The following is an 11,119-nucleotide window of genomic DNA, read 5'->3' as shown; positions in this document are numbered from 1 at the left end:
ATTATAATTAAGGAATGATTATTAAGGAATGATTATTATTTTCTGTCAGTGGCATGAAGTATAACATTTATTTGAACTAGGTAGGCCTATTTACCATTGCTATTTTGTTTTGGTTGTGTTTTGATTTTATAAGAGGATAGTAATCCACAACATATATCATAGAATTGCTAGTAGGTCTACACATTCAGCAAACAAAAATCTCCTAACAACCGCTAGCTGCCCATTCTGCACTGTATGACACTGTTTTTGCAAAAAAGCATCTGCTAACGAATCTAAACAAAAACATAAATACAAACAAACGCGAAATCCCTGACTGTGCCTTTAACATAAGTAAAACTGCAGTTCTGAGTGGTATAAGCATAAACATACAGATATGACTCCTGAAATTACTTGAGACATCACACATGGTTGCAATTAGACATATAGTAAGTGTGCAGATACAGAAAAACGAGCATGTCACAGTGGTGTACATTCTAAATCAAGCACTATATGATGGATATGTGGGGCATAGGACTTCACATGCTCAATGTGCATAATATGAGTCCTCCACGCCCCTCTAGCCAAGTCTGTCAATAGTTTAGCACACCGTGTGGCTGTGTCCTCTGCCCAGGTCCTCCATGCTTCTCTGTCTCTGTGGCTGCCCCGGGGAGCGTTCAGCGAAACCCGTGTCTTGTTCTCCCCCTCAGCGGCGATTTGTTCATCTGCGGCGGGCAGAGCAGCTTGACGCCTGGTGTCTGTGCTGGGCACTGCCGAGCTGACATTCTGGTGGATGTGCAGGACACCACCCGTGTCTCTCCTCAGCAGACGGCAAGCCACGGGCCAGCCCTCCTCTGAGCTGGGGATGAGGCCCAGATTAACCCGGTCTGCTAGGTCCTCCAGGGGGAGCTGCAGGAGGACAGTGATGACATGGCCTGTCAGCTTTTAGGTTAGATCTCAATCATGATGTGGCCATGACTTACAATCTTTTTGCGATCAGAAATTTGCCATAGTGCCTTTTCTGACTTATTAGGACATTACAAAAAGACATTTCTGATATTTGCGATGACAATGATACTACTTTGCAATATATTTTCTTTTCAAATTAGATGAAAATGGCAAATTAACTAATCATCAAACACTCAACATGAAAACATGGAGCCCAAGGTAACTAACACTCAAAGGGAAACCTTCCCTTGACAACATTCACCACCAATGGGCATACTGCTTTATGAAAATTACAGTGGAAAGAGCTTATAAAATTACAGTGGAAAGAGCTTATCAAAAGATATTTATCAGCCGCAATAACTAAACTGGAAAGGCAAGATGCAAATAAATAACAAGTTCATGGATTGTATTTCCAAGGAAGACTATAAAGTGATAGAAATAAAGTGCACTGTAAATCCCTTGGGGGGGAAAGCATCTGAAAGGTAAATTTATGTTAATGTAAATGTATTTCATAATTAAAACTGTTGACGACTGTTGTAAAAATGTTTTACTTTTCTGTTATCTCCCTGGTGGACGGTACAGCGGTCTGACACTTTGTTTAACTGCAGGTTCCTCTTCAGAGCTTTCACAGCATCTGGGTTCCACTCACACGCATGGACGTGAGCAGCACCTGCGTGCACCAGGTAGGGAAGGGTGAAATATCCAATACCTGTAGAAGTGAGTGAGAAGATCATGTCAGTTAAAGCATTAAGCACCAGAGCCAATGCAAAAACAAACACAATTTCAAGCTGATTAAAAGCACCGTTCAACACCATGTGGCTATAATGTGTTACCTGCATACAGATCCACAACAGTTTCTCCGCTGCAGTTGAAAGAGGCTATTCTCAGTTTCTCAGTGATATTCCCAAATGAGAACATACACTTGGTAATGTCAAACTCATACCTGAAATATAAAGGAGTTTAGACCAATGTTATAAATAAATTAATATCTTACATAACACTAGCGTTTTGACCTTGTTGTAGTCTGAAAATGTAATTATCATTGGATTAGAATTCCGAAAATCTGAGGTACAGTACATTAGAAATAAATTTGGGTGACCGGATCAACGTACAATAAATGTCCACGTATCTCTCTCCTATTTTTTTTTTTAAGTAAGCACCTCTTGCTTATCTGTGAAATAGAAAATCAGAGTCTATATCTCTGTGTGAACTGAACTGAGACATCTATTCTTGGTTTTGAACATTAAGTAGTTCAGATAGGAAAAAAGGTAGTTTTACCTTATCTTATTGTCCACATGTGTAACATGGCTGTCTCCCAGCAACATGATCACTAGTGGAGTTCTGAAGCAATCCTTTGAGATCTGTTTAATTTGTGCCAGGCGCTTTGCACCCAGGCCATGAGCAACTGTAGACCACAACTCTATTCCTACAGTAAACAAAAATTCAAATAGAAAGAATCTGCATACAACAAATCACACCAGAATCAAACTAGCTACTAAAATAAACACATTATCATCAAGGTTGATGTGAAGGGACAAAAGGTTAAAAGTAAGATTATGTATAGGCCCAAGTTAAAACTCTGAACTTTGACTCACCTATATTTTTCCATGCAGGTAGAGTGAAGCAGTTTTCTCCGATAACAACCAAATCTCCATGGCGCTGCCAGCTTTGAGGTAGGTCACTCTTCAGATCCTCATTCCAGCGGACTCCATGAGATGACAGCTGATCCTGTAGAGCCTCAACAAGTTTCTCACTACAACACTTTGCTTTTTCCTTCTTGGATGGCTGGGCCTGTCAGGAAATAGCAACACAAACACAACACAATGAAAAGATCTTGAACTTCATATTCCACAACTGAGATGTACAAAGTAAACAATGCACATGTAGCCTAAATTGATTTAAATTATGCTTCAATTATTCAATTTATTATACAATTTTAGTTGCAAAATGTATATGAGGTTGGTGACAATGTCAGAGTTATATTGGTTTAAAAATAGTTTAAAATTACACTAATTGGGTTTCCATTCATTTAATTCGCGCATTCATTAAAATGAAGAAAATTCGCATCTGCGTGCGTTTCCATCCACGGTGATGGGCTAATTAAACATGGACAATCTAATGAAGTGCTTAATTAGATACCGCTGCATCGGCCCACCTGGATTTGCACAATTTCACACATGCTACCGTGGGCCACACTGCACTGAAGAGTTGATAGATCCAGCTGTGGCAATGAGGATGGCACGATTGGCAAGGTCACTGTTCCATCCGAGTGCTTCTGTATGCTGTATCTCAGGTCCAAGGCACCTTTACTCTGCAAGTGTTTTCTACAAGGAGGACATGAACAACTGAATTATTCTCTCTTTAGCCCCTTCCTTCATTTTACTGGTAAACCTTCCAGCAGCTGGTTTGAGCTCGGCTAACTTGCATTGGAATAGGTCTATACGAAACGGCTATTGTCCTGCACGTCTGGAAATTCGCCCACTTTGCTCTATCTTGTCAGAGGAATTCACATACCCAGGTATAACCTTTGTATTGTAAAACGTTTAAGCAAGTAACGGTAAAACAACCGCAGTTAGCCTGACTAGCATAGCTAAATGGATGGGCTGACTGAGTTACTGACCTGCAAAGCTGGCCGTATCTTTGAGGAACTTTCAACGAAGGGACCATTTTCATTTTCTACTTTAAATTAATATGCATAACACCAATGATGACAAAAAAAAAAACACGAATTCCATTCTACAGACAATGAGTGGTCGTAGTTTCAGCAACGTCCTCCTGAGCTAGGAGAACCACTGTTTCTGTAGCACCTAAACCCGGAACATAAACAGTGCTGCACACGTGGGGTTTATATCGAATGAGAACTTTTTAGTCTCAACTGGCACGCTGCTTCAATTTTCTTCTCAGATTTTTTTTCATATTTTGGTCACAATTTCATCAATTTATGCAAGCTAGATTAGGAACATTGGACCTTTTATTGCGGTTTTCCTCACTAGGCGGAGACATTGCATACGACATCAAAATTCCTCGATTTATTTTGGCAGTAGATAAATGTAAGAGGTGGGATAATAACGACAACGTACATTAAGCAGTAGCCTACCCGATAGACCTAAGTCGGAGTTGGGTTACTTGCCAATTATATGTTACATTGTTGCGTGTTTTATATATTGTACCAATCATGGGAATGTTACATGCTAGCCTACATATTCTCAGAGTAAATTCTCGGCTAAAATCTAACTTCATGATTGAGAGTAATATATTTGAAGCTTGTTAACAAGAAAATGGTAAAAGGTGGTTAGTGCTAGACAAATGAGGGGGAAATGAATATTGTAGGGGGAAATTACAGCGTGTTCCCACCCCAACAATCATCACCAAATCCCAGCACACACAACAAACTCAAGTATGCTTAAAAAGTACATGTTCAGGAAGAAGAGAGTTTTTAATAAATTCATGAAATTACGTATATCCTGTTCCCTACCAGATAAATAACTTATGTAAGTCTCACCGGTGCAGAAATAATGACAAAAAAAAAACAACAAAATGGCATGATGTCAATGCATCGTAGGCCTCTCTAGGTGCATAAGGAATGAGCTTTTATGTAATGCCACAGTATGAACAAGTCTACAAATGTGTTATTATGACCGCCGCGCAGCGAAGCGGCGGTCATATAGGTTTAGTCAGATTTTTTTTTTTTTTTTTCGCATGTCCAAATTTCCGTCAATGATTCCCGGGACACTGAAAGACCGGGGTAGACAAAACTTGGTGGGCATGTAACCCCATATGGATAGCATGGAACCATCGTTTTTCGTTTTGATCTGTAGCCCCCACGCTGGACTGCACCCCCCGAAAGGAGGGTAGGGCAGACACAGTTTTCTGTGAATATCTCGAGAACCGTAAGGTTTAGGAGGACCATTATTTTTTTGTATGTTGATCTCAAGGGGCCATGTCAACGCATTCCATAACCACTCATTTCATGTATAGCGCCACCTAGTTAAACACAAAAAAAAGTAAAAAATGAGGTGGTGTAATTGAAGGTATCTGTGACCTAACATAGTCAAAACTGCACAAAATTGGAAGTGTAGGATCATTATGACACCCTCTGTATGCACGCCAAGTTTTGTGGAATTCCGTTCATGGGGGCCACACAATAAATTAATTTATGTTACTATACACCAACTGGCCTGTAGGTGGCCGGAGACAGTTTTCTGTGAATATCTCGAGAACCGTAGGGCCTAGGAGGTCCACCTTTTTTGTATGTTGGTCTTAAGGGGCATGTCAACCCATCCCATTACCACTTATTTCATGTATAGCGCCACCTAGTTAAAAAAATTAAAAGCATAAAATTAGGTGTTTTTCATCTCAATATCTCTGGCTGACAAGGTCAAAACTGCACAAAATTAAAAGTGTAGGATCATTATGACACCCTCTGAATGCATGCCACGTTTTGTGTACTTTCGTTCATGGGGGCCTTACAATAAAATAATTTATGTGTACATTTAGTGACGTGACACCAACAAGGATTCCCGGACACTGAAAGACCGGGGTACACAAAACTTGGTGAGCATGTACCCCATATGGATAGCATGGAACCGTCATTTTTCGTTTTCATCTGCAGCCCCCGCTGGACTGGACCCCCGAAAGGAGGGTAGGGCAGACACAGTTCTCTGTGAATCTTTTATGGTATGTTGGTCTCAAGGGCCCACATAAACCTGGCTCATAATCACTCATTTGTGATTCCCCGGTAAAAAATGAAAATCAGTAGGATTAAAAAGAAAGCCAAAATAAATATTCATCATCATCATCATGGCTGCATTTTCAGTATTGGCGAGAAGTAGTCGCTTGTCCACTAGATGGCGATCGTTGCAGTGAGACGTAATTTTGTTGGAAGTTAAAAGGGGTTGGAAAAAACAATGGACTTCATACAAGGACTGTAATTTACCGCAGCTTAACATCTAATAAGGATAGGACGATGTTCACATGAAGTGTAATTCCCATTTCTTCTTGAAGCCTAAATAAATCTGAGGATGTTTATCGGACATGCTTGGTTTTTACTGCAGGTAATGTTAATCTTGTAATATCAATAAGGACCTAGGTAATGTTACCGTTAAGCGTTGGTTGAGTGATGGAGGCATTTGATTTATTGCATTTGTAGAAAACTATAAATGCGGTTATACCAAGCAAAATGTATAGCAGCACTGTTTGTATCTTTCGACTGTCATTTATTGCACGTGCTACAAAAATCATTCTGTGCAATGGAAGATTTACCAACGTTACACCGGTCTGATGCAGTTTTGCCTATACATGCGTGAGACTGAGACGCCTGTTTATTTTGTTTTAAGTGCGTGCAGGGTGTGAGAGGGGAATCGATGTGCTTTGATTACAGCTTGGTAGTTGTAGTCTGTGAAATTAAAAGCACGTGTGTGTGAAGTATCCAAACAATGACACCTTCATTTCATTATGGCTGTTTTAGCAAAACACCTTAAGCTACTGTGTAGTAGGTCCCATTTAGAAGTGGCTACTTCATTTGCGCTTTCATTGACTCATGGAGCTGCGTGAATGTTATTACAACTTTTCGCCACGATATGACAGTTTAAGTCCGCTTGATACTGTAAGGCGTAAGCCATTGGTTTCCAAAGGAGATTTTATTTGTGTCGCCAGCATAGCCTATTGACAATTTATGTTGTCAATAGGCCTACCTTATAATCCTACCTGTAGCTTAGGGAAGCTAACAACTTTCTATTAGGATCTAGTTTGTTAGTTACCGCTTTGTCATAACTCCCTGATGCATTTTGCATTTAGAATAGCCAGAGCGTATATCTCAATCGGAAAATTAAACAATATCGGGTGCCTATGGACTAGGCTGGGTGAACCCAGCCTGATCTGCCCGCTATTTATTTTTTGATTTCTTAAAAGATTGAGCTTGGTCTGATGAAAGCCAGACTAGCCATGGACCTCAGTTAAACAATGCAAGGGAACATGAATCAGCCTATATTTGCACTAACAATAACGGACAAAAGCTCTTCAACGCTTGGTCTGCTTAAAATGTGTATGAACAGTCTAGCTTAATGATTTCATCAAGGCCCATTTGGACATGTCAGTTATTTGCACCACTGGTTAGATGTAAAACAGCACTTCGCTTCAGACTAGGCTACTGTTACTTAATTTGTGCATTAACAATAACGCTTTCAGACTACTGTTACTTAATTTGTGCATTGACAATAAAGTATTACATGAACTAAAGATGACTAAAATCTTATGTAGAAGAAGAAACATTCACAAAAAAAAACCATCCATCCAAAATGACCTTTGTTTTTGATAGCTGTTGAAAACGGCATGGAACTGACAGAGATGTTTTTGTTTATAAATACATAAAAAATAAATAAATAAATAACATTATGCTGATACCTTTTGCTTTTCCCAAATACAATGTAGCCTACAGGTGTAAGTGACCTTTCATCAATCCAGTTGCAATGGATGAACTGTGATGAACTGCCCTACTTGTGATTGTTTAGAGATTTTAAAGGTTTTATAACAATTCTACATCTTCTTTGGCTATTCTACAATCTATTCACCTTTTCAGCACCAGTAGGGTACTTTCTGTGCAGCCGCACACACACACTCAGGCATGCCAAACAAGCATACACAAAAGTTTCAAGAGTGGGGGATGGAGTAAAATATGGAGACAAATTGAAGTGTGATTTATTTTCGCGGAACGGATGTACAGGACTGAGCGGCGGTCATATTTTGTACCGCTATGCGGTACATCTAGTTCTAGAATAGTATTGTTCAGGAATATGGCCTCCGAATCTGCACTGAAGGAACTTTGTTTAATAGTTACAGGAAGGTCATTTGAGGGTAAATGTGTTTTATGATATTGTATATGAGTAAATTATAAAAACAGTTTTGAGTGATTGTCATTATTAATAATAAATTAATAAATTATTAGAATATTTCATATTATCATCTTTGTTTTACAGGGTGAGGGCTGAATCCAGAAGAAATGTGACATTCACTGATGGTATTTATTGGTATACAAGTGGGAATCTATAAGACACAGTTAGTTATCTTACATTTAGTCATAATTACTTACAGTGCAAGCTTATTACATTAATCAGTGAATTAGCTGGCAGAGGAAAGGACATTTCCTGGATGTAGTTTGATTGGATAGAATAAAAAATGATGCTCTGATAATTATTATTATTATCTGATACTGATAATTACCTGTGACCTGATAATTGATAGGTAGTATCTTTCTCACCCCTGGAAGTCATTTATGCATTTATTGTATTGGGTTTATTAAGTCACTTGGTTTGATCTCAACTGAATCCCTCTCCCATCAACAGGAATGGGATGGCACCTGTGACATATGAAGTTAAATTGACGACACCAAAAACAATTTGACTCTGGGACAGCCCTAAGCTCTCGCAAACTTAGCAGGAGTGTGCCTCAAAGTCTGTGAGTGGGGACACTAGGGGGCCTTTTAGTCCATGAGCCAGGGGGGTTGATCGGTATCATCGGGGGGACAAATGCTATCATTGTTTTTTGGCAAGGTATACAGCCCTAGTACTAGAAAAATCACGATAGCAGTGCAGGGGTGGTAGCGAAATCATCAATTTTTTCAGCTCATGAAGTTACTAACCCCCTAAGATAAATTCCGTTTTTAAAATCTGGTGTATATCTTGTTTGTGCTCATGGTAGGGATATTGTCAATATTCTATAATATGGTGCTTGGTATCATTGGAAAGGGGACCTTTTAGGCTTTCATTTAAGCCCAGTGCTGAATCTGTCTGACAAACACAGGCACCACATGACTTCTTTAAACCAGAAATAACACACATTTTCTCACAATTTCCTAAACTGTATGCTTTCTTTTATCCCTGTGGCTTGAAAGAACACCAGGGACACAAAACTCAACAACTTCAATACTCAAGGCACTCTGATGATTCAGAAAATGTACAATATATAAAATATAGCCATACTATTTATTTGTGAGAGCCTTAAATTAGACTTGTGTGGCCAGCACAAGTCTTCAAAATAGAATGGAGCCAATAGAATGGACAAATAGAATACCCTATTAGTCCAGGGCCAAATGGCCTAGTTTTTAAAGATACCTCCACCCAATTATTTTATTAATTAGAATACAATAATTACATTAATTATTGTATTAATTACAATACAATAGTTACATTATTTGCTTTGTCACATATATCTTTGGAAGTAATGATCAGAAACTCACCAAATTTGGACTGTATGTTCCCAGGTCGTGGCCCATACAATGAAGTGATAAATTAACCATTTTTATTTAACACACACACACACAAATCACAAAGGGGGTCTGATCAGATTTAGAATCGTAGAGGCCTCAGATTTGGTGGCCATTTATTAAAAAAAAAATCTGACACATATGGGTTTTGTTAGATGAAAAGAGATTGAAATCAGAAACTACCAACTATACAGTTAAATATTATACCATAAATCAATGTCATTTTTCACACACTCATGAACACTTCCCTTAAATATATAAATAATTAAAAATATATAAATTTTGGCTCCTGCAATACCAAATTGTATCATATGCAAGGTCATGTATTGTGACATTTTTATCCAAAGCGACAAAAAAGGGAACAATAAAGGTACAGTGTGACTAGGACATGTTAGTGTAGCAATAAGTACTACTCGCATAGAATGGGATAACCGTTCACTGCTAGATTAAGCATGCCCAATTGTTTGTAGTGCTAGCAGAGGAGGTACCCTCGAAAGAGTTGGGTCTTCAGGAGGTTATTGAAGATAGTGTAGCACCCACCTGTGTGATGCACGGCAGCCATTATGCGCCAGAACACTCACCACACACTAGCTTGCAGCCTCCATTGATTGGATTTAAGTAGACAAGAAAGCGGCTTTTACAGGGATGTCTTACATACTTAAAGCCCCACCGTGCTCCACAGATGAGCAGGTATGCCCTTGGCTGCAGTGTGCAGATACTTGCCTGGATGCAAGAAAATACTCCATTTGCAGAGTTTTTTTGGATCCAGTAGGTGTCACTACAGAGCAGTGGACCCTGACATTCTTATTTCAAGGGACAGAATCATATACAGAGCTGGACATGATACGTCCTCAGATGGAAAGCCTAGACCTATAGAATGAGGTGTAACATTCCCAATTCCCATTCACTTCGCAAAGACAAGAATGGGGTGACAGGAGTGTTATAGGAGATTGATGCAGTGGATGCAAAAATGAAAACAAACTAGAACATACAGTTATGATTTAATAATGCATCACAGTTTGGTTTTGCACATTTCTTTCTGATGAAAAATATGTTTGACACTCAGTGGCATAACAATAAAGTGCATTGCTTTTGCTCTTAAGTTTAAATCAATGTGTTATGCCTCTGTGTGCCCCTAGCGATTAAAATGCAGGCGTAACAGAAAGGGATATGATGAGGTTTTCTCTGTTTTTTTTTTTTTTCAAGGACGTAGATTTAGCTGTTAACTGTTAACTGTTTTTTTTTTTCTTCTGTATTTTCAGCAATGCAGCATTATTGGTAGACTCAGATTGAAGTCAAGCAACCCAAGCAATTTTGATGCCAAGTTAATCATATTTATAATCTGCAAATAAATAAATGAATTCAAAATAATGCAGGTAAAAAGAAATCCATGCATCTTCTACATCCTCAGTCTTGATAACATATGCTTTGTGTCTGTGTAAGTAAATCTAACTGCTCAGTTTAGATAACAAGCAACAAAAACACCAGCAACCTGCCATTCAGAATAGAATCTCCCAGGAGTGTCTGACTGCATGTAATTCAGTAAGCAGTTGTGTGTAGCACACAGGGGGATGTGATAAGCTGCAGTTTTACTGCTCATCCTTGGCAGGCTCTGACAAATCATAAATTACCCATGGACTTCCAGAGCAGATTTAAATAGAAAGAGTCCCTGGTGAAGATGCAAAGATGGAGGTTACCAGCCTCCGGTAGTTCCATCCTCGGTGGGAGGAGAGCAAGAGGAGGATGAACGGGCCTCTTCTTTTTACCCTCCTCATCCTGGCTGGTCCAATGTGGCCATGCATCAGTGAGATTTCCACTGACATCCATTCAACATGGATTATTATGTTCAATTCAACTGGGCTCCGCATGACCTATGGTATATCATATCCAACAGAAATATGCCTTCTGTGAAACCAGCTTTAATGTGCCATCAAG

The 11,119-nt window shown here is 39.1% G+C and overlaps 1 protein-coding gene across 1 annotated transcript; it reads right to left on the bottom strand.

Moving 5' to 3' along the window:
- Positions 1–35: 35 nt before the first annotated feature.
- On the bottom strand, positions 36–3,725 carry trmt12 (tRNA methyltransferase 12 homolog). The gene is made up of 7 exons (XM_048231682.1): positions 3,545–3,725; positions 3,080–3,248; positions 2,520–2,715; positions 2,203–2,350; positions 1,758–1,867; positions 1,476–1,633; positions 36–885 (listed from the first exon to the last, which is right to left on the bottom strand). The coding sequence occupies exons 1-7, from the start codon at positions 3,595–3,597 to the stop codon at positions 457–459; spliced, it is 1,263 nt and encodes a 420-aa protein (XP_048087639.1). The 5' UTR covers positions 3,598–3,725; the 3' UTR covers positions 36–456.
- Between the last annotated feature and the right edge of the window lie 7,394 nt (positions 3,726–11,119).

This window comes from Alosa alosa, chromosome 21 (genome assembly GCF_017589495.1).
Source record: "Alosa alosa isolate M-15738 ecotype Scorff River chromosome 21, AALO_Geno_1.1, whole genome shotgun sequence".
In the NCBI taxonomy this organism is placed as follows: Eukaryota; Metazoa; Chordata; class Actinopteri; order Clupeiformes; family Clupeidae; genus Alosa; species Alosa alosa.
This window is presented reverse-complemented; position numbering and strand designations above follow the sequence as displayed.